At 41.2% G+C, this 25,018-nt stretch overlaps 1 protein-coding gene across 1 annotated transcript in view; it reads left to right on the forward strand.

Annotated features, from left to right (window-relative positions):
• Positions 1-25,018, forward strand: part of DNTT (DNA nucleotidylexotransferase) — a 153,149-nt gene that overhangs the window by 102,211 nt on the left and 25,920 nt on the right. The window contains exons 8-10 of the mRNA XM_077822708.1: positions 8,031-8,133; positions 13,705-13,968; positions 17,192-17,275. Of these exons, the coding sequence (XP_077678834.1) occupies positions 8,031-8,133; positions 13,705-13,968; positions 17,192-17,275 (451 nt within the window). The remainder of the gene's footprint in view (positions 1-8,030; positions 8,134-13,704; positions 13,969-17,191; positions 17,276-25,018) is intronic.

The following is a 25,018-nucleotide window of genomic DNA, read 5'->3' on the forward strand; positions in this document are numbered from 1 at the left end:
GTATTAAGAGAATTCTTACCTCCCATTCCCCTTAAGGACGTATAGACTATTGTTGCCGGCACCCAGTGCCGAGAGGCTGAACAACAGCTTGAGTTGGTTCGTTACCCGGTGTGCTACACCCAATAATCACAACGGGGTGGAGAAGCAGAAAAGTTTATTTGAAGCTTCAAATAGGTACAGGGAGATTTGAATCTCAAATCCTGTACCCAGAGCAGGAAGTTACACAGGCTTTTATACATCCTTTTTCCCAGCATACTTATCCAATAGCAAGCTGCCCCAAGTATCCATATAGCCAGCCAATCCAGTTCCCAGCTAGTTCCCTGGTTCTCTGTTTCATTTCTTAAACTATACATAAAGCTGCTTTATTCAGCATTGTTCTTCCATATCTGCCCTGTTTGGCCTTGCTTAGTTTCAGGCAGTCTGACTCTGCAGCATATTGTTGCAGACTCTCAGCATAACTGCTGTGTGTGCCTCCAGGCGGGGGGGCCAAGGACACTTGGGCCTAGTACGCAAAGCTGCTGCGAGTGCCTCCAGGCGGGAGGGGGGGGCCAAGGACACCTGGGCCTAGTGCGAGGGGGTTTCATCGACACTCATGGTCTTCCATCCCCTCGAGTTACCTAGTGGCCATGCCCCAGTGTCCCCAACACTATGATCAAGTGTCCTCTTTGTAAAACTAAATAGACAGAACTTCTTGTTAATTCAGATATTCTTGGTATGCAGGAGGACTCATTTGGGTTTAAAGGAACTTTTAGTAGGTAATCTGATCCCCCCCCCAGCTTCAAGGCAGGACTGATTTGGTTTCCTCATTTCTAAACTATCCTTGACTCTTCAAGATTATTCTTAAGTGAGCTTTTTGAACATTAGGGATAGTTCCTAAAACCACTGAGTTGTGACTGGGGCAGAAGTTTGTATATAGTCCCTGATCTAGTAAAGCTCTTAAGGTTACTGTGTTTTCCATAATAGTCTCTTATCCAAGTCCTAATACTTCTTAGATTGCCAACATAGATCATTCAGGTTTATTCCACAACATACAACATATGGCTTGACCAAGTAGGAAATTTTTATGGAGATCAGAACAAGCTTTTAGAAATATCAAAACAAATATGTACATTTTGAAAGATTGTCAGTGGAAACAGAGAGAGAGCTAGGGCTAAGAAGAAATATACAAGTAGAAAGGCTACTACAGCATTAATTTAAAGAAAAATTTCAGTGGAGAAAACATCTGTTTTTCCACAGTAATAGAGCACAGAATGGTTCAAAATACAAAGTGATTAGCAGATAAAATGTTGTGCAAAAAAGGAAAGCACCATATCTGATGTAATAATGCCTTATAGAAAAGTAAAGGTGGAAGAAGCCAGTAAGAGAGAGGTCAAAATCATTGGGCTGTGTTTCTCAAAGTTTATGAGAGAATTGTAGTGAGGCGGCGTGGCCTCCCTCCAAACCAGAGGGGGAGAAACCACCCCTCTGCTCTCTGGTGGGCAGAGCCAGGCTGGGCCTGCCCCTTGTGCTGGAAGCTGAGAGGTGGGACAGGAAGTATAAAGGGAGGGGCCTCTGGCTCAGTTGGGCCAGTGCAAGTGAAGGAGACAGTCAGACGTCTCTAGTCTGCTGTAGGCCTCTGGCTGCGCTACAGAGTTGGGTAGTACCCTGACCCTAGAGGAGACTGAGTGCAGAGAGGAGCTGCTGGGACTGTCAGCTGCCATTTACCCAGAGAAGAATGAGTGGAGATAGGGTGACCAGACAGCAAGTGTGAAAAATTGGGATGGGGGTGGGGGGTAATAGGAGCCTATATAAGAAAGACCCACAAATTGGGACTGTCCCTATAAAATCTGGTCACCCTAAGTGGAGAAGAGCTGCTAGGATGGCCGGCTGCCAAATACCCCAAGGAGAGATGGAGGACCCTTGGACCATGGAGCCCAGTCCCCAGACTGTGGTAGGAAGTAGCCGAGGGAAACCAGACTTTAGTCAGATTTTCCTGTCAGAACATGAGTCAGTGTATTTCAGTGGGATCCCTGCTGACCCAGTGGTGGAGCCCTCCATCACTGTCAGGGCCCTGGGCTGGGACCTGATGGAGTAGGGTGGGCCCAGGTCCCTGTACCCCTTGCTTCCAACCCTCCTCCACACCCCACGGGGTGGCAGCCTCCCCACCTGAGGCTGAATGGCCTGTGTTTGCCTGTGGTCTGCCCAGCGAGAGACTGCTTACTGCTCTGCCTGCCTGGGGACCAGAGCTCCTGAGACTGTTTACTGTTCTGCCCTGCCCAGAGAGCCAGAGCCCCATAGACTACTTGTTGCTCTGCCCTGCCCAGAGTGCTAGAGCCTTTAAACTGCTTAGTGTCCTACCCAACCCAAAGGACCAGGGCCCTGGCCCAGTGATTTGCTAATTCCCCTGCTGCTTGACTGTCATTACTGACATAGTGAGGCAGAGTGGCCTCCCTCTGAGCCAGAGGGGGAAGGATGACCGCCAATCCAGTACAAGAATAATGAAAGAAAGACCTAGATGTTATCAGAAAATGTCAACAGGAGACTTGGTAACTAACAGGAGCACCAAGGAGGAGGAGATGGTGGTGGTTGAAGAATATATCACTTAGTTCCTGCCTTGAAAATCTTACTTCTGTGTCTTCTTTTTTTTGTTAACAGGGCGTAGCACACTGTGGGCTCTGGTGAGATGTAAACAATAAATAGTAATATTTAAGCACAACAAAATATCACTTGTAAAGGCTATGAATTGGTTCTAGTCTAAAGCCATTTAAAACTGTATCCGATCTATCTGAAGGTATTGTACGGTATTTTATTTTACTTCCCTGTTATATGTTTGGATACTATAAGCCAGTGATTCCCAAACTTGTTCTGCCGCTTGTGCAGGGAAAGCCCCTGGTGGGCTGAGCCGGTGTGTTTACCTGCCATGTCCGCAGGTTCGGCCGATCGCGGCTCCCAGTGGCTGTGGTTTGCTGCTCCAGGCCAATGGGAGCTGCTGGAAGTGGCGCGGGCCAAGGGACGTACTGGCTGCCACTTCCAGCAGCTCCCATTGGCCTGGAGCAGCGAACCACGGCCACTGGGAGTCGCGATCGGCCGAACGTGCGGACATGGCAGGTAAACACACCGGCCCAGCCCGCCAGGGGCTTTCCCCGCACAAGCAGCAGAACAAGTTTGGGAACCACTGCTATAAGCAATTATTCTGACAAACATAAGATGTTGCAGTTTGTTCTGTATTCCTTATACTACAAGGGCATGGAAGGTTAAGGTAAGCTTATATTTTACCAAAATGGGAACATAGAAATGGAAATCCAGTATCTTCCTCCATATCCATTTGAACTTTATATAAGTATGGTATTCTAAATGGCTTCCAGGGTTTTGACACATGACTTTTCTCTGCTAAAAGGTTGTTCAAGCCATTCCATTAGTGAACCTTTTGTGTGTTAGCAAAATGCCACTCCATCTAACCTTAACAAAATCCAGTGGCAGCCTGCTCCATTCTTTGAATTGAATTAAAAGCAACTAGTTGTTAGGATCAGTGATGATATGACATAATTATTAAAGTGAAATAAAGAGGTCTCAAAAATATACTCTATGTGTAACTCAAAGTATCGCATTTGTTGTCCTTATGGAAAAATATCTTCTGAGTTGTCAATTACATTATCCTTTAATCAATATTATTCATGTTCCATAATAATGCTATACCAGTGTGGTGACTTGGAATTTAGTAGGTTTTTTTTTTTTTTAAAAAAAAGCAAACCCCAACAACCTAAGGTTAATTAACTGAATAGTAAGACACTTAACTTTATACAAGTTTAGTTTAACAAGAATTGAATACATATTTAAACATTCTTCTTTTATATTCTTAAGGCTTGCTTCCATATCAGCACAGATGATTAGGACAGTTCCTATTACTGTGTGCTCAATCCTGCAAGGTGCTGTGCACTCTGGCCCCAGTCTAGAACAGCACTTGAGCACATGCTTAACTTTAAATCTTGAAGTCTCAATGGGACTATGCGCATGCATAAAATTAAGAAGTGCATAAGTGCTCTGCTGGGTTGGGACCAGAGTGTTCAGCAGCAGTGTCATTTGCTATTGAGCAAAGGGGGCAGTTCCCCTGCCCCCCCCACCCCCGAATTTCATTTTCTCCTTCCACAGACTTTTCATAGATCCATATACTCCATTAGGTTTTCCACTTTTTGCTCCCTCCCTTCCTCCCCCCTAGACTTTGGATGCAATCCTTAGGAAAGCAGTAATTACCTAGCTTTTCTCATTTGTGGTGCTGTTTGGGACATAGAATGTTCTGTGTTGCTGCCATAACTGTGCCCCATCACCCAGAATTTTTCTGAAATTAGACCCCCCTACTCAGCACCTTGCACAATCAAGCCTCATATGCACTAGTTGTACAGTGCCAAAAACTCCCATGGCCCCATATCCATTCCATGGGTGAAATCCTGACCCTCTTTAATCGATGAAGCCAATGAGATTTGTGCCAATGGAAACAGGATGTCACCCCTTATGCACTTTCCTGAGTGTTTGTGCATAATGTGTAGGCATTAAACATTTATTCCTCTTAAACACACTATGCAAAATTTGAGCTTACTACATTATTTTCCTATTTTGAGGGGGGAACAACCAACAAGTGTAGAATTAAATAAACTCTTTGGTAAATATTTCAGAGGGAAATTAGGCTGAGAGTCTCCCAGTAGTGATCTGACTGTGTAAAAAAGAGGGTAAATCCAACGAGAGTTAATTTGATGGGGAATCTGGAACACTAGTATGACAATAACTTGTACCTTCCCCACCAGAAGTTGGTCCGATAAAATATATTACCTTTCCTGCCTTGTCTCTCTAATAACAATCATAATAATTTTATTCTTTTTATGTAGTGTTTGTATATTAGACCTAAACACTCTAACATCGTGTGTGATAAAGCATTTTAATTCGTGTCCCATGCTTGGCCAAACAGTAGAAAAAGTGAATGTACTCATGGAACTTTAGAGGCAAGTACAGTATAGTTGCCTGAGCGTGTTGAGCTATTAGCCCAAATTAGGGTTGGCAACTCTGACTGAAACTATTAAGGGAAATATTTTTTTCCAACATGACATAATAGGATATTTTAAGAAAATGACATTAAAATCTCCTGGATTGCTTTCAGTCGTCACTGGGAGATCTATGCCAATTCCAGGAGACTCCAGGTCAATTCTGGAGGGTTGACAACCCTAGCCGAAATTGCTGCATGCAGGTGTGCAGGGGCTGAGATTACTATACCAGTGCATAGATTAGAATGACAACAATGGAGAAATGGTTTCAGCCCCATGGCCTGTAAGGTTCTTACCCTCCCAAATTCCTGCACAAAACATTATTTTGAGCAAGAATGATTTTCCCCTAATAACACTCCTAGGGAGACAATATGGACTGGTGGCTAGGGCACTGGATAGGAGTAAGGAGACAACCTCTTTATTCCTGGCTCTTCGCTGGCTAGTATGTATGACATTGGGTAAGTCATCTTACCTCATCTTACCGTCTTACTTTCCACTTCTCTAAAATTGGGAAAGTAATGCCTCCTCTGAAAAGCATTTTGAGACATTTAAATGAAAATTGCTATATAAAAGCTCGGTATACTTATAGTTTGCAGTATTGTTGAAATCATGTTGGCCTCATGATACGGGAGAGACAAGGTGGGTGAGGTAATATCTTTTATTGGACCAACTTCTGTTGGTGAAAAGACACAAGCCTTCAAGCTCCACAGAGTTGGTGTGACCTGAAAATGAGCTTTGTGGAGCTCAAAAGCTTGTCTCTTTCACCAAAAGAAGTTGGTCCAACATTACCTTACCCGCCATCTCTCTCTGTATAATTATAATAATTTACAATATAATGGATTCCATCTTACAGTGTAAGTGAAAATCTGTTGCATGGAATATTTTTTAATTATTTTAACTTCTCAAGGTTTGAACTGCTGTTCTGACTTTGTGCGTAGACTAATGCTTTATTTGAAATTTCTTTTAAGATCATTTCCACCTTCTTAAGAGATTTTGACTTAGTTTGTGCAGTCACTGCACAATAGTTGCATTATCATAAATTAGTCTGTTTGTCAAATGTAAAACTGATTTTCATTTCCTTAGGGCTCTCTGCTGCATCTACTCTAGCATCTTGCCTGTCAATCATATGATTTTCTGTCATATGGATGCCAGTTGACATGTCTGTCAGCCATATCAATTCTTACAAATATTCCAGGTTAAAGGAAATCTGATTCAGTTTTATGAAACACTGTAGGAGAAAGGAATATTTGGTTAAATCATAATGCTAGCTCCCACACATTTTAAAATGGAAATCTTTTGTCTTGGATATTTCCAATTTTCAGACACACTGTGCGACAATTATTTCACATTGTTTGTTTCCTAGAGATCTGTCACTTGCTTTTGAATGAGTCATTTCCCCACAGTTTTATTGATTTGATTGCCTTGAAGCTTAAATGTGATTTAGGAGGAAAAATGCTCTTTGCAGTGTGCCAGAGGAATTTGGACCCCAGCTGGGAATAATGGAGAACTGAAACTCACACCTGAATTATATCATAATATATGGAAGTTCCATACCATACACTGTATGACATATAGAGTATTGACCATGCACCAAGAGTGTAATTCACTCATCTTGCATAATGTTTAAGTAATAAGACTTTCTGTGGAAGAAATGCCAGTAGACTGGGGAGGTAAAATCTACTCCTCCAACACAGGGCCAGGAGTCAGGGCTGCAGTAAATTGCATTCCATCTGGTTTCTGTTACCACAGGCTATGAGCTGGAACAGTGATTCCAGCTCCTCTGTACTAAATACACAGGTTTGGGGGCCACTAGATCTGTTGCCAGTACAGGTTGCATGACTTCTGTCCCCTTACCTGCCCAATCACAGATCTTTGAGATGGCCTAGGTGGGGACTATGCAGAGATGTGCAAGCAAGCCCCGTGGCAGTGCTTAAACTGGGATGAACACCTCATGCTGGTTCTACACTCCACAAGTGAACGTCACCCTCAAATAAGTCACAAATGCTTCAAAAATCTAAAGATGACCCTATTATATCTTGTTTACCTGCAACAACAGGTCAAGCTCATTGACTTCAACAGGAACATTATTGGGCCCTTACTTAGCTCAAGTATAGTTCTTTTAATCTCCAAAACTCATTTATGAATAGTAATTTGTTAATCCTCCCAAAAGACCTAGAGAGAGGTGGCAGGTTCTAGTTCATGATTATTACTCCCTGTTAGGTCGAGTTACTTTGATATGTTGACTTTTAACATTTACACCATAGTATGAACTTGTCAAAATGAATCAAACTTGAGGGTGTTCAGGGCAAGCTGGACACTTGGATTTAAGTAAAGAAAGACAAGAGACCATCACATAAGAAAATAATTCTTTTTCTCTAAATGACATTTCCAGTTAAACCCATTAACATGGGAGTTGGGACTTGACTGTAGAATCTTTATTCACTATGGTAAACAATCATATGAGTAATCCCATTAAAGTTGAACTATTACATTAAAACAAAACAAACGTTTTAAATAGAAGAAATGTCCTACATACAGATATTTTATGTCTGTCATAATAGGGAGGAATACAATTACCTGTAATCACACTTTTTGTTAATTCAAAATGTTCCATCAAAATCTAAAGAATGTTAGAGTCTACAGCAGTTAGATTGGCAAGTTTATCAGCTGCTACTGCTCTGGATTCATAATATATACTATTATATCCTGATTATGATTTTCTTCTTCTTTTCTAAGATTTGAGGTGAGAGATTTAACATCTCAAGTTACCAAAAGGATCTGTATTATCTAGTTTGAACAACAGAAGAAATACATCAAATACTATAAATTATTGCTTAACAAAGAACAGTGACAGGTCTGATAAAAGAAATAGATTCCATTTTGATTGTTTGAAGAAACATTGCTATCATTTTATCCTGCAAACTCTTCTTATAATGCAGCAAAAATATTCTCTTTGAAAGTAAGGCTGAAATTCAACAGGAACTTTACTGTTTTATTCGTCCTATTTATTATTGCTAGGGGTAAGAAGATTGGACATGATGTCGATTTTCTGATCACCTGTCCAGGGCTAAGACAAGAGGAAGAAGTTTTACATAAAGTGATTGACTTATGGAAAAAGCAGGTATGAAGAAAATAATATTTGGATATTGTGATGGGGCAAGGCCAGATGGCTTTAGAAAAGTAATGGGATATAGATATACCCAGGCTAAACCAATCCCTGGTACCAGGATAAGTTAAATGGCAGCTGCTCCAGGTCAGTTAAGACACCTGGGGCCAATTAAGAACTTTCCAGAAGGCAGGGAGAACGCTAGGTTGATTGGGACACCTGAAGCCAATCAGGGACTGGCTGAAACTAGTTAAAAGCCTCCCAGTTAGTCAGGTGGGTGTGGATGTCAGGAGCTGTGGGAGGAAGTTGTGCTGTTGGAGAGACTGAGCAGTACACACCATATCAGGCATAAGGAAGGAGGCCCTGAGGTAAGGGTGAAGTGTAGCTTGAGGAAGTGGAGGCTGCTGTGGGGAAGTAGCCCAGGGAATTGTATGGTCAGCTACCATAGCTAATACTATTAGGGTCCCTGGGCTGGAGCCTGGTGTAGAGGGTGGGCCTGAGCTCCCCCTTTTGCCCCCCCCCCCCTGGATTAATCACTGAGACTGGAAGACAACAGAGACTGTGCAAGGGAGGATAGCTTCTCCTCCCCTCCCTTGCTGGCTTATGATGAAAATGGCTCAGTAGACTGTGATGCTTGTCTCTAGAGAGAGAAGGGTTACTTGGAGGGTCACAGTGAGCCTCTGAGGCTAGCAAAATCCGCCAGGAAATGTGCGACCCACAGAGACAAGGACAGAGCTTTGTCACAATATAAAAGAATTTTGTTAGCAGCACTGGATTCAGCACTGTAAGCTGATGTAGAGATAGGTGATGAGTGCCTTAGAAATCCTTATGATACTAATATTTAACTCTCCAGAAAGGATTTGAATATTAGATGGTGCAGGTGCCTCAAACTATTTTAGCTCAATAAATATGGTCCCTTGGGAATAATCAATCTGCTACTTCTCCTTACATTCACTGCTAGTAAAAATATCACGATAAATTTAATTTCTGTACTGTTCAAAGGGATTGATTACAAGTCAGGCACATTCTTTTTTGTCTTTCATATGAAATGTAATAGTATTTATATTTGGAGGACATATTGCTTTCAGAGTAACTTTTCTTGGCATTACATTGGAAATCATTTTGCTTCACGTAAAAGGACAACTCTCTTTGTGAGGTGAATTGTCAAAAGCCCAGAAGCTAAGTAAGATCAGCTTTCAGTTCAAGTGGTAGAGAGAGGATAATTTTAAATTAGTTCTGGAATTATATGTATTTTTCAGTGTGTTAATTAGGAACAGACATCAAATGATTCAGTGGTTTGGAAAAGCCTCCTAACAGATATCTGTGAAGGTGGTTCAGACCTTTTGAGCCGACCAAACACTATCCTACCAACTTTCTCAGTAGATCCTGGATCCTTCTCTATAGGTACACAACACAGCCCTAACTCCCTTCCTCCAGTCAGCTTCCAATCTCTGAAGAAATTCCAAGCCTTCCTTCTGAGTCCTGGGCTTCTACTTTAGTTATGCACAGTATACTTATTGGGACAGATCCTCAGCAGATGTAAATTACCGTAGCTCCATTGAAGTCCATGGAGGATCTGTGAGGATCCGTTAAGGATCTGTGCTGTTATTATTGAATGCATCCGATGAAGTGAGCTGTAGCTCATGAAAGCTTATGCTCAAATAAATTTGTTAGTCTCTAAGGTGCCACAAGTACTCCTTTTCTTTTTGCGGATACAGACTAACATGGCTGCTACTCTGAAACCTGTTATTATTGATGTTTGTTTAAAGCTTCTTTCACAGGGACCCTACTCACTTTATACAGGGCAAAGTACACTGTCTTCTGGGCAGCTGTCTTTAGACTTCAAATGGGAGCCATGGGAGGGCTCTCCAGGACTATGTAGCTAGTGCCAGATTGAAAAATGTGCCATGCCTCCAGCTGGGGTAAGAGTCTTCACACTGGGGAGTACAGCACTTCATCCCCCCCAAGGAAACTTCACATGGTACCTCCCTTATTCTCGTGGGAGCAATGCTTATAATCGAGGGAATCAGACAGTCACACAAGCAGGCAGTGCAGTTCACCTTGTGCTGCTCTATATAAACTAAGGGATAGGGAACTGAAAATAGAAAGCTGTTTAAAAAAGAGAGAGAGAGTTAAAACTAGGCAGATGAAGCACAGGGAGAAGAGAGAGAGGATGGTAAGTAAAGAAAGAAGAAGGGGTTGATAAATGGATCAGGCTTCAGTTGGAGAAGCCATGAGAGCACAGAAATGAAGGAAATGGCAGGTAGAGGTGGTGGTGGAGGGAGGGTGTAAATTGGCAAAAAAGCCAAGCCTAAATATACTGGGGATCAGTTTAAGAGATCGGCAGAGTCCCCTTCTCCTCCCCTGCAACAAAGAATCCCTGTTTATAGTATATAAATCTGCTGCTTGCACTGCTGTTTATGCTGCTTGAACTCAGTACTATGTCACTTCTAATATGCATCTTCCTACTGTCAATGCTGGAGAAATTGGCTGCCAACAAAATCAAAATGCAAAAACAAAGAGGAATTATACTCCTGCCTTTTTTATTACCTTAGATTTATTTTTTTTTAAATTGTAAAGCGCTTTTATACTTTTTGACAGTAAACCTGTCTGCCTCCTTGCTGCTTTCCCACTTTTGTGCTACTGCTTCAAAGCTCAGATGCATCAAAGAACATCACTAAGGTCATGATGCTGACTTTCTTTCAACTGCTTTTAGTGAAGGATTCTGCAATGTTTAACTTGTAAACTATGGAAAAACTAATTTAAATAGTTTAGAAGGAGCTTTTTGTTAGTTGAAAAGTTTAGTGTTGGAGTATCTTTCTACTGAAAGCTGATGGAAAAACTAAGTGGGTAAGTCAACAACACCATATTGCTCTTTGATGCATCAGCATCACGGATAAGTGGGTCTAGAAACAGAAGATATGTCTCCTCTGAGCTTCAAAATGGAATGGTAAAATGGAAAAGCTGCAATGCGGTAGACAAGTTATCTTTTAATAGTTCAGTAATGCTTTAAAAATGAAGTAAGTGTGCTTCAAAGGCCATGTAAAATAACTTCCCCTGTGAGCTGCAGTTTGGAAGTCTCTGGGCCAGTAGTTTCTTAGCCATATGTGTCAATACAACTTTTTAATGCATACAATGTAATGTTTTCTATTTTTATATTTCGTTAGAAGCATATCTAAATATATTTCTCTTTATGTTGTTAAATATATACCCCTGACATAGCAGAGATAATATTGCTGTGTGGATTTTAACTTTTGTGTTCTCTCACTTAACATTTTTAACTGTACACTCTTAACACTGCATTAGCACAGCTTAGCATTAATTCCTTCTTGTTTTTTTGTTTTTGTTTAAAGAAAGACAAAGAATAATCAGCCTGTGCTGAATAATCTTAGTATTTAAGTGATCCAGATCAGTCTCTGACATTCACACCTCATTGAGGGGAATGGACGGGAGAGGAGAGGTCTCATTGAGGTGAATGGCAGGGAGCTAAATGACAGGGCTAAGCTTGGTACTGGAGGCAGTTCTATGCAGATCTGATTCAAAAGGGCAGCAGCACATTTATTACCTGTGATGGCTGTATCCTGGCAGTTAAGCCCTACTTAAAATTAATCTACAGAAGTGATAAATTTATTATTGTCCCAAACTTCTGCCATCCTGAATGTGATCATGCATTTACTCCAAAATGAGCACTTCTTTTGAAGTGCCAAAATTCAACCTGTTTAAAAAAAAAAACACACTTTTTTTTTTTTAAAGTAGGAAAAGTGTTCTACTTGTCCTCAAACTCCAACCTTCCACAAAATCCTCACTTGGTTTTGACAGTGCTGGAAATCTGTGTGATAAAATGTCTATGTTAATCTTCATTTAAAAATCTAAACCTGTAAATAAGGGCTAAAGAAATATACAGAATGTAGGTCAAAGAACTGGTGTTCGCAGAAAGCTGCAGATGCACTAATTTACACGGTGTAATGTAAATATGCTGTTTTAAACCAGCAATATCCAGAGCTCTACTAGATCTTCGTGGCTGACTGCACTCTTTAACAGTCTTTTTTTTTGTTAGTTTGTTTGAACCTAGAGAAGTGCTGTTTCAGCTGCATTTTATGGAGCAATGGCAATGTCCAGCACATAATCAAATTAAGTTAATCGGCAACATTATCCCAGTGGATTTATCCTGGGCCTTGATTCCTATTTAAAAGTGGCATTCTGGCTTTTAAATCAGATTTCAGCTGCTCGCTGAAGTCAGCACTTGTATAATTTGTTGTCTAATTCCCCCTTTTATTTATGCTAAAGTAGCTATTTGCGACATGGTACGTCTTTACATTTTCTTCCTTTTAACTCTTACAAATTGCCAAGCCATTTAACTATGGAAAAGCAATAAATCTATAGATGTATAATCCTGAAATGGCCTCGTAGTCACACTTACACTACCCAACACTACCTGTGGATACTTACTATATATTCACTGGAGGACATAGCCCAATCAACAAGGGAAAAGGCCAGGGTGCTCCATAGCAGAGCTCCAATACTGAATTACAGCTCTACAATTGCATGATGGAAACCAAAGTGAGCTAAGAAATGTTTTCTTGAAATGCCTAACATGAAAATAGGGAGCAGAAGATCAGACAAGAAACATCCCTCCCTTAAATTACAGGCAGTAGCTGTACTCACAGGACATTTCCCGTCTTTCAAAACAGCTTGGGAGCTCTCTATTAGAGAGCTACTGGAAGTTCTTCCCAAGAAAATCAATAGGATAAAGGTTAGAACTCGCATTTCAGAACCTAGAAAGCAAGGTTGAAACCCTAGCAAATAAACTAACTATGATGGATAATAAATAGGAATGAATGGAAATTAAAACTAAATGAAAAAATATGGCAATGGAGGTCACTGCTAGAAAGAAAATGATGATGAAATGGGGGATATAGAATGATCACAGGACAAAACAACTTAAAAACCAAACTAGTGCCAAGAATTCTGGGCATGTGTCTGAGTGTTTTCAGGTTGTGGAAAGTGTCTCAGAAAATGGAATTACTGGTAGCTGGTCCTGATAGTTAAAGATGACCTGATGTGTATAGTGCATTGTTATAGTCTATAGGTCTTGCGCCATCTCCTTTCTGAAAACCCTGACAGGTATGGGCACTGTCCATCTCCTAAACTGACAGCTCTGTTTGGAATTTGTCAGGTAGGACTATACCCTAGACAATGCAGACCTATTCAGTCTTCCCAGATGTAAGACCTATGGGGGTATGCACCAACAATCCCCACCTAGGAGTGACTACCTGACATCAACTCCAAAATGTTTGGGTTGGGGGGAGCACAGTAGCAAACATTGCCTCCTGATCAGAAACATTCCTGTCTCTGATGATCTCCCTCTCATGATCTGCTAACAGCTCCCCAACAGCTACGCATCCCAGTCAATAAGAGTTGGTCTGCTGGGCTTCATGTTGTCAATATGCTGGGATTTGGTCTCTGGTGTACAGTACCATGATAGCTGTAACAACTATATAGGTGTGAGTTTATGTAAGACTATCTATCTGGAAATTCTGAATTTCTAGCAAAATCAAAGACAGTAAGCAGTGCTTTCTTTTTTAGGGCTTGCTTTTATACTATGATCTCATTGAATCAACACTTGAGCAGGCAAAACTACCAAGCAGAAAAGTTGATGCTTTTGATCACTTCCAGAAATGCTTTGCAATTTTAAAATTACATCAGCAAAGAGTGGACACCAGCAGCTGTGATACATCAGAAGAATCTGATAAGGCAGAAGTCAAAGACTGGAAGGCAATCCGTGTGGATCTGGTTGTAAGCCCCTTTGAACAATATGCATATGCTCTGTTAGGTTGGACTGGCTCCAGGGTAAGTAACTTCAAGAGCCTACATTTTTTTTTCTTTGAGCTACTAACCTATTTTTGTTGTTGCTGGACTATTCACTGTTGTTGCTGGTTGGTTTACTTATAAAAATGTTCCTTTCTTCATATTTTTCTATTATCTTCTTCTTAACCCTGTCATTAAGCAACCCATTATCCTAGCTTATGGTGACAGAGGCATCACTGGCATTTATATATTATTTGTCTGCTAAAAGAGTTAACATCTATTTTCCATGAAGTTTAATTTCTAGGAATCATAAGCCCAATCTTTGGTGCACCTACAACCCCTTCTGCCACTCCAGCACTACAAAGGGTTTAGCTGGCCATCTGTTCAAAGGGAAATTCCCCAGGTGGCAAAGACTTTAGGGTTTAATAACTATTTTATAACTTTAAAATAAAATAATATTGGTACTGGTTGTTGATCTTGTGATTGATAGTTACTTTGCTAATTGCTAGCTGGTACTGTAATTGGTGGTATAATCGGTATAATCTTATAAAATACAAAAATAATGAAATAAAATCAATATAAATTTCAAAATGAAAGTCAATTTCAAAACTAAAAATCAAAATGTTACATTCTAAAAAGTTTCCAAATATTTCATTTAGACTTTTTTTAATGAAATTTTGCCAAAATCAACACATTCCAACACAGTGTCATTTTCTGATGGAAAAGTGTTCCATTGGAAAGCATTCTACATCACTGACCTCTGATGCCACTTATATGAGCGTAAATAGCCCTATTCAGGATGTGGGGAGACATATCAGGGAGCTGCGTATAAAATCAATTTGCAGGGCTGGCCTCAGCCTCTACATGATTTAGAGCAGCTATTGGACTTCTCTAAGTGCCACTGATATAAGGTTCTTAATGGTCCTCAAATGAAGCTCCACTGCTCCCCAACCCCTCCCTATCTCTGACAGGCCCCGGCCTCCCTCCCATTACACCTGTTATGCCAGGCCAGTAGTGGAGACGCACTAGTACAGGAGCCAGCTGTAGTACACTTGTATCAGCAAGGAGTTTCCCTCTGACAGATGAATTATGTGCTGGGCTTTTGTGGCCCCATTATGGCTCCTATGGATGGCAGCAGTGAAAAAGGGCTGTAACACAGGAGGCAGTCTGTTCAATGGCCCCAATTCACCATTATATTATATCAGTTTTACTTCTGTAGCTGTGTCCATGCAGGAAATGCTAAGCAGGGTTAAGAGTGTTCAGGAATTCTGTAGTGAGATGTGCTGTGCTAATTTACTTCTATCTAGTAGAAATTCAATGCAGAGATTATTTTACCATAGAAAATACCTACTTTTCCCTTCCATGGTCAACATTTTTAACTCAAAAGCCTATTTTGCTCCTATGTAAAACATAAAAAGAAATTCAGTTGTTTAGTAAAGAAAGAGAAGATTGACTGATGGATTCCCCTTCAGTTAATCATTTTACAAACCTTTTCAGAAAAGGCAATTGAAACATCAAGTTATTTCCCTTGCCTACTTGTAAATCCTATTTCTAATCTCTTAACCCCCTTTATGCAATCTTTGAGATCTTAAATTAACCCTCTGTTTTGGGTTCATACATTGTATTTCATAGATTCCAGGGCCAGAAGGAACCAGTGTGATTAAATAGTCTGACCTCCAGTATAAGACAGGATATAGAACGTCCCCAAAATAATTCCTAGAGCAGATCTTAAAAAAAAAAAAGACGACTTTATTTAAGAATTGTAAGTGATGGAGAATCCACCAGGACCCTTGGTAAATTGTTCCAGTGGTTAATTACCCTGTCTGTTAAAAATGTATGCATCATTTCCAGTCTGAATTTGTCTTGCTTAAACTTCTAGCCATTGGATCATGTTATACCTTTCTCTACTTAACTGAAAAGCTCATTATTAACTATTTGTCCCCCATGTAAATACTTATAGACTGTAATCAAGTCACCCCTTAAGCTTGTCTTTCTGAACTTGTCAGGTCCTGCAGACTCAGACTCCCTCCTATTCTGGGAGTATTTGCCATGTGGAAGGGGTCTCTTCCCCTCCCTCCCCAGGGATCACACTCCTACACCACATTGCACCAAATTTGTGCCTTTGTCAATCACCATGTACGCTCTTAGGCAGGTACCCAGTGCTATCTAAGTGTTTCTACATGACTGAAAGCCTAAAATAACCAAACCTTTCTTGATTTAGAACAGGGGTGGCCAACCGGAGCCTGAGAAGGAGCCAGAATTTACCAATGTACATTGCCAAAGAGCCACAGTAATACGTCAGCAGCTCCCCCCTCCCCCACTCCCAGCGCCTCCCACCTCCCGGCAGCTCAGCCGATCAGCGCCTCCCCCTCTCCCCGCACCTCCTGATCAGCTGTTTTGTGGCGTGTAGGAGGCTTTGCGGGGGAGGGGGGAGAAGCAAGGTCACGGCAGACTCAGGGGAGGGGGCAGGAAGGGGTGAAGTGGGGGCAGGGCCTGTGGCAGAGTCAGGGGTTGAGCAGTGAGCACCCCCCAGCACACTGGAAAGTTGGCACCTGTAGCTCCAGCCCCGGAATCAGTGTCTATACAAGGAGCCACGTATTAACTTCGGAAGAGCTGCATGTGGCTCCGGAGCCACAGGTTGGCCACCCCTGATTTAGAAAAATGGGGTGATTAGCAAGCAAACTGTGGGAGTCCTGTATATGCTTAATTTAAACTATTTCTTGTTACAATGCTATACCATCAGTAAGGTAACCAGTATCAGGCAAAGTTAATATGATGTAGTATTGTATGTCAAAATAATATCCCTGTGAGTGTTCATTCATTATGGGACTACCATGAGACTTAAGTTAGATCAATTAAATGAAACTGGTAATGTACAAATGAATGCCAGTTCATATTTCTGCATGTTATATGTACAATAACATTGACCTGACAAACTTCCTTATAAATGGTGAGTAGGCTTTTTCATACACACACATTTTTAAAGTAGTTTTAAATGGATCTAACTTACCTGGTGCTTCAGTTGGTGAGAATATAAGTCTTTGTGCAGCCTCTGAAAACATTCATTTTATGAAGGTCTTGTTTAGCTGTACTGAAGCCGTCTAGAATATGTCTCTTAGCAGAAAATGGTTGTTAATCATGCCTTTTTAAAATCCATTCATTTATAATTTGGATTGGTATTCTAATGCTTATACATATTAAGCAACAAAGTGAGTACTCAATTTGGTTTGGTATAGTAGTGTGTAACTTGTTGTGTATTGTACAGCAATTTGAGCGTGACCTACGAAGATATGCCACTCATGAAAGGAAGATGATGTTGGATAACCATGCTTTATATGATAAGACAAAGGTACAGTTTGCTCTTTGAAATGAAGCTACAGTGTGATAGTTGATAAGGATATATCTTCAGTTTGTTTGTGCTACCCAAGTGCAGAGTATTTCAGCTTGCATATACCCATTATTAGAAGAATAAAAAGTCCGCTTTCCACAAAACCTTCTTTCTTATTCATTGCCACTTAAACATAAAGGTTCCTTGGCTATGGCCAAATTGTGCATGGCTCAGTTCAAGATTGCGGGATATTCAAAGGTGGCTTTAAGCACATTTGCATTTTACTGATCCTGGGCCACTCTCCTGTCACAAGTTAGAGCAGCCTTAAAGCTGCTTTAACTTGTACAGGCTTCTCTATGCCCCCAAAAGCACATATACCAGCTAAGGATCACAGTGGAGGCCCGGAGCAATACCTCCTCTTCCCTGCTATGCCCCTCTAATACGGATCAAAGTGGATGTCTGGAGCCAAAGTCACTATAGTAGCTGCTCTACTCCAGTGGAGGAGCTCTCAGGTTCAGTGCCACTTTCCAACAGTGCTGTGACACAAAGCAGACACAGCGTAGACCAGAATAAAAATAATTTCTTCTGATTGTTCTGCGTGTAGTGTGTGTGTGGGATGGAGAGGGTGGAAGGACCATGCAGAGTCAAGCTAATTATGCATCTCTCTATTTTTGATTAACATCAAACCAACAAAATCCCTTTCTTTGAAAACACTTGCCTATGATTTTTTTAAAACTCATACAATATTGCAAATATACCCTGTAGCAAATATACTGTGATTTCTAATTAAACACAAGAGTGCTTAGAAGAGACTGAGACCATTTGAATCATTTTTGTTATAAAAGGCAGTACTTTCCCACACTATTCTGCATACTGTTAGATTGCTGCTTTTTATTTTTTGTATATGAATATTCATGATCACTTTGGCACTGGAGGTTTTATTGTGGCCCATTGCCTGAAATGTGATGCATGTCAAAGAATCCTATTTTTCAATATCAAGGGGTTATGTCAGGGGAGAACCCAGGATACTTTAATATATTTCCAAAGAGACTTTGACAGGAAAAGGCAGCATTAACACACCAGTTGTGAATCAATTACATAGCTTTGCAGATGGGAACAAAAAGTAGAGATATTTCCTCCGGGGATTTATTACAAAGTTACACTGTGAAATTATTCCTCAGCCTTGATTTTTCAAGTGTATGCATGTACATAATCTAGGAATCATTGTATATGTCTATTGGGAGATATCGTATAATTATAAAATTACTGTATTTTTTGAGTTCTGCAAATTTTTTGGTGGTGTTTCATTAATCTTTCGTAGATATGAGAGATTCCCAAATTGAAAAATGAGAATTCCATGCAACTTTACTGACAACCCTCCTCTGTAGGATCAGGGAAAAAAAGCTATGGAAGGGAAGAAGATTTTAAAATGCTAGCCTAGAAAGAAGATGAGCGAATATTCAAATCCCCCAGTTAAACCATATATAGGGACAGATCCTAAATGGACTTAACTTCATTGACTTCTATACTCCACTTTGATTTCTGGAGCGACAGCAATTTACACTAGTGGAGAATTGAGCTTACAATGTTGAGGTTCCATTGTCATCCTGAGGGAAGCAAGAGTTTCTTTGGCGCACAACCAGGGAGGACAAGATATAACATATGCTCAAAGTCTTACAATATATCTACTGTTGCTGCGTGAGTTACAAATTGTACACGCAGTTATAAACTGGGCCGATAACAGTTTAGGTTGAAATGATCTTGGTAAAATGTGGTATTGTTGGATTTTTGCATTCTCCAGTAAAATGGGTGACTGGCACTGGCAATGCTGTGCTTACTTAAAACCACCCCTACAGATGGGTGCGTCAGTTGTAAAGTCCTGTATGCCTATGACTGATGCCTTTTCTGCTTATCTTCTCTCTGCCATCATAGCTTCACCTTTAACCTTTAACTTCCTTGTTAAATTGCAGATGCTTATCTATATACCTTTTTGATATCTTTAATGACTGCCATCTGTCTGTACTGATCTGGTAAACGCATAACTTTATCTCATGTTTCTATAGGTTGGTGCTATTTTTGATCTATGGGTATGTCTACAGTGGAACTGGAAGTGTAATTTCCAGTTCGGGTAGACATACCTGTGCTAGTTCTTATTGAGCTAATGTGCTAAAAATAGCAGTGTAGCTGAGGCTGCGTGAGTGGCAGGTCAGGCTATCCATGCTGAGTACAATCCCGTCTGAAATCCTACATATGTACCTGGGGCATGCCAACAAACCTTTATGTTTAAGTGGCAAAGAATATGAAAGTAGCTGTTGTAGAAAATGGACTTTTTATTTTTTAAATAATGGGCATCTGCAAGCCCCCTTCTGACTGAGTGAGTGTGGCATTGCGGGAGCTCCCTGCCTCAACTTCCCCTCACCTGGGTTTTGTCTCACCTGGAGATTTACATGGAATCTGCAGCTGCAACACTCTGAGTTCAATCCCCTTTAGTGGTCACAAAAGTCCAAATAAAACCAAAAATGCTTTTGCTGCACTTCAGCTCAACTTTGGGGCTCAGTTTCCAATCCCTTAGGGATTATTTTTCAGTCTATCTGTGGCTCTGGGATAGAGCCCTGACTCCTGGGCTCCTTTTCTGGAGCCCCCTCTCAGTCTCCTGCAGATCCTTGCTCAGGGTCCTCCACAGAACCCTGACAGCTCTCTGGGGTTCCCCTCTCAAAGTGACTTTCCTCAGCCCTTTTTAAAGAAATTGGCCTGTTTCTCAGAACCAGTTTGTGGAGGAGGGAAAGTAGGTAATCTGACACAGGTATGGCTGAGCACAAGTACCCTGAATGGGCAAACCAAAATGTGATAGGGCAGGTAGGCTGTCCTGCTGCCTGTCAAGCTGTGGCTACAATGCTATTTTTAGTGTATTAGCCAGTGGCGTTGGAACAAATTGTATAGTGGGGATGCTGAAAGCCACTGAACAAAACTGTAAACCCTGTGTATGATGGAAACCACTTCAAGCCAAAGGGTGCTGCCACACCCCCACCACCCTTAGTTCCAGAACCCTTGGTGTTAGCTCAATCAGAGCTAGTTCAGGGATGTCTGCCTGAGCTGGAAATTACACATCTAGGTCCACTGTAGACATACTCTAAGAAATGCTTCTCTTGGACAAAAGGGCCATCCTCAAGAACAGCTCCATCTTCTCTCTCTGCTGGAGTCCTAACTTCATTGCCTCCGATGTCTATAACTCTAGTATTATCTATAACACTCAATTCTTTCTCCTCCTCATATCTTTCATATCTTCAAATCTCTACCTCCTTGTTTATCTCATGTCTCTGTCACCTTAACAATACTGCTTTGGCTTTATTTCTCTTGGTAATTCTCTTCCATGCCTTCATTTCCCTTCACCTTGACTTCTGCATCTCATAAAGGCTCAGTTCTGTAGACTCCAGCATGAGCACAAGGCTGCTGTCTACCTTCTCATATATAATAATAATACCACTGCTGTCACTGAAAATGAGTGTTGATTGGCTGGAGTTTAGTGGGAGCAGGGTTGAAGAGCTATAATGCTTGCCTCAGCTTTGGAAGAATTGGTCTGGCCTGGGAGTTTAGTTTAGTTAGAGGACTGCTCCAGTTTTGGAAGACTTAGTCAGCCTGGGATTAAAGTTAGCTTGGAAGCCTGGCCTAAACAAGGGCCTACTCTATCCTTGAAAGACTGAGTTGAGCCTGGACACCTGGCAGAGAGCCGCACCAGCTTAGAAGATTTTGTTGAATCTGGACAAAGTCTTGTTCTAACTCTGGGAGCATTTACACTAGTTGGAAGCTACATTATTATGAAGTTGCTATAGGAACTCTTTATAACTTATTTCAGTTTTGCTAGGACCTAAAAGTAAAAATATATTTTTCTTATATATTTAATGCTCCAGAGTCTTTTCCTATCCCTTTTCCCCTTATGGTAGCTGGTTCTAAAATCCACAATTCACACTTGTCAGACTATTGTGTGATATAATGCTACTCCACTAACTCCCCCTTCATTTTAAGATCCAATTTAAAGCCTCCTTACGTGTGTTTTTAAACCAGTTCAAGGACTTGTTTCACCCTGCTTCTGCTTCCTTCACTAAGTAGCTTCCTCTGTGTACTGCCTCATCATGTGATCATTGGGGTGCAAGGGCCTTCCCCATTGTTTCTACTCTTGACTGACGTGTATGATTGTTTTAGATGATGACACATTTCTGTTATTAGTATCTGATATATGTTCGTACTCATGGCTGTGGCTACAGCTAGAGGTGTGATTTCCCCTGCTCATGTACACGTGCTTGCAGTAGCTCGATGCGGGCGAGCATGCATATAAATGGCCGTGTAGCCGCAGTAGCATGTGTAGCACTAGTGGAGCTAAGCCGGGCCAAGTGTAAACCCACATAAAGCCAGTGGACAAGTACTTGATATGTCTCAGCCGTGCCTCTGCTGCCCCTACCCGTGTTACCACAGCTACAGTGCTATTTATAGTCATGCTAGCTCTCATCGAGCTATGGCAAGTAGGTGTACGTGAGCGGGGGAATCACACGCCTAGCTTGTAGTGTGGAAATAGCCTGTGTATGTATGTGGCCACAGATAGTTACTTTACCTGTAAGCAATCCTGTTTTCATTCTTATGTGAAGGAAATATAGTATAGAAAATCTTAAGTATTTACAGAAAGGCTTATAGGTTTAGGCACAATCAACAAGAAAATTTGTGCAAAGGATGCTCTTCTGCTGAAAAAAAGGATGCCATGTGTATTACTTTTTTGAGCCCTAAGGACTGTGTCATAAACTTTGGAAACATCACCAGAAATGCACAGCAAAACAACTTACAACCTCGTGCCCATATGTGGAAGATTTTGCAGATAATGCTACTATGCTGGTCAGCAAAGAAAGCAAAGAGAGAACAGTTGTTGACATGTGGGGAGGGCTTTCATATGCAGCCTGGCAAAATCTCCGGAGATCAACTTTACTTTCTCCTGCTTTCATTCTGCACTAAATTAATCATTGCTCTGTACACGTGTCCTATGTCTGATCAATTTGTAAGTGGGCACAACGCCACGCTGACAGATTGGGATGAGTAGGCAAACAGAAGATCATGCATGTGCGTCAGGTGTGTGGCACTGCAGGCAGCAATCCCAGGTGGGGAACAGTCAAACCACTCTTAGGGTTCATCTTAATTAACTGTAATTAATAGGTTGTGTCACCAGTCTTCTGATCAATCTCTAGACTGGATTAACTCTTAAAAAGAGCAACATAAAGAAGAAAGAAGATACATGACTTATAAAAAAACTGTTTTGTCAAATTTTCCAGCCAGCTCTAATAACTCTATTTAAGATTCCGAGTTGCTATGGTAATGGCGGGCCACATATCAAACATAGATTGTCCCCCAACATTTTCTTCACTCTGGGTGTAATGTGGAACTACATTCCAATGATCTCTTCCCTGTAAAGTTCAGCTAATGGAAACCATATTCCACGTCCTTCTGTGGAGGTAGGTACTAGGAACAAATTTTGCCCAGGGCCAGATTTACACCTTATGCACCCCAAGCACAGAATCTTCCAGATTCCCCTCCCCACCTACAGCTGACCTTCGTGTTTTCCATAAACAATGAAACAAAAAGAAATATAAATGATTATTTAAATACAGTAGAACCTCAAAGATACGAATATCAGCGTTAGACTTCCTGGTCAAGGGGACACTTTGTGGAACCAGAAGTCCTCGATCAGGCAGCACTGCAGACAAAGAAACAGACAAAAACAACCCCAAATACTGTATTGCCCTGAGGCTCAGGGCTTCAGCTATGGGGAGTTGGGTGTGCAGCCACAGGATGGGGGTGGGGTGGGGTCAAGGCTCCGGGCTTCTGACCTCAGGAGCACTGGGGCTCAGGGGTTTAGCTAGAGGGGCGGGGGAGCGCTGGGCCTCAGCCCTATGGCTTTGCTCCCAGTTTTCATCCCCACAGGGAGTGCTGGGGCTCAGGGCTTTAGCTACAAGAGGGGCACCAGTTTCTTCAGAGTTACAGAACATTTCAGAGTTATGGACAACCTCCATTCCCAAGGTGTCCTGAACTCTGAGGTTCTACTGTATTTTTTTTTAACTTTTAACCCACTTAACTTTTTGGTGCCCCTAGAATGCTGGTGCACCTAGGCATGTGCCTATTGTACCTAACTGGAAATCCGGCCCTGATTGTACGCCAACATCCAAAGCTGAAGAGGGATCCTTAGAAGTGTAACTGATGCCATTCCACTGCATAAGGTGTAGGATTTGGGGGACAGGAGTAATGCATCCACTGTGCAGTGCATAGTCCAGCTCCACAAAGGCCACCTGTGTCACAGTGGCTGAGGGGCATGTGCCATTTGTGCAGAATGAGACCGAGGGATGGGGCAAGAGGATTCACTGATGCATGGATTCTCCAGCCCTTTCCTCCCTGCCTCATAGACAGAGCATGCTAGGGCTGGAGTAACTTGTGTTGAACAGCTCCGCTGACGCAGTGTGATCTGGTTAGCGGAGAAGGATTCCTCCCCTCCACACATAGTGATCCTCAGCACCCAGCCAATATCCTCAAGCTGGGTGCTGAGGACTGGATTCACCCTGTAGCATTTACATTTTGATTCAAATGCTTCCCAATATTGTCAAAATGACTTCTCAGACTATCACCTATGAATCCATTCATTACTTTCTGCAATTAGATAAAGTGGACTATAATATTGTAAATAATTAGAAATCCTTTTTTTGTAAGAGAGAAGATGGATTCTTAATATATAGTGTACAATAAACAGATTCAATTATTATCATATTAATGTTTCTGTAGCTAACATTGTAGAGGTTGTTTTTCCAAGCTCAGAGCTGTTTTTAAAAAATGTCACTGAAGTAGAAAGCAGTTATTAGTTTTATGCCCTGTGAAAATTTAAGATGTGGAATAGCAGCCTTAATGATTTCTATTGTTAAAGAAATATTGGGGGGGAAATGACATTCTACGCAGAGTACTAGATACAATTGATGACAGTTTTTTGTATTTAAAAACTATTGTGTGATTCTGAATTACATAAAATGTTATTAGTTTCTGAATAACTAGGAGGAGGTGTACATAACTACCATGAATAGCAAATTCATAAGATGTCCTGAGAACTCTTTCATGGGGCCCAATCCAATGAGATGCTGAATGCTAAGCATCCTCAGTGAGAACTATCCGCAGTAGGAATGATTTGTAGCTAAGAGGCAAACTAATATAAATATGAAAGAGGGGAATGTGGGCTCTTTTCTTCCAAATTGCCAAGATAGTACATGCAATAATTGCTATGAATGTTGCACATATCTTTATTCATGAAAACCCCAATTTCAGAATGTATCCCTATTCAGGAAAGTGCTTAATTGCTTTCTTGAATAAGGCTTAGACAATCTCTCTTCATTTTAGTCCTCTCCCTAAGAATTTATAGAAACCTCAAACAGTTATGTGGTTGGTATAATCCATCTAAATAAAATGGATGTAGTATAAGATAGAAAGTAATGTTCCTCTAGTAGTAAAAATTCTAAAAACATGAGCACCATATGTGACCAGTGTATTGTCAGATAGTAGTGACCGATGCAAATTATTGGCCTAATCCTGCAAGTGAGCTCTTCTTAACTTTTGCAGGTGACTTTAATCAGCCTTGGAATTTGTGGAAAAACTATTAAAATTATTTCCCCTTTAAGAATAAAACTTAGGAGAGAAATAATAGCCTTGTAATAGCCGAGCATGCTAAAAGTTTGCCAATGGAAAGCTGTA

Source organism: Eretmochelys imbricata, chromosome 7 (assembly GCF_965152235.1).
Source record: "Eretmochelys imbricata isolate rEreImb1 chromosome 7, rEreImb1.hap1, whole genome shotgun sequence".
Taxonomy (NCBI): domain Eukaryota; kingdom Metazoa; phylum Chordata; order Testudines; family Cheloniidae; genus Eretmochelys; species Eretmochelys imbricata.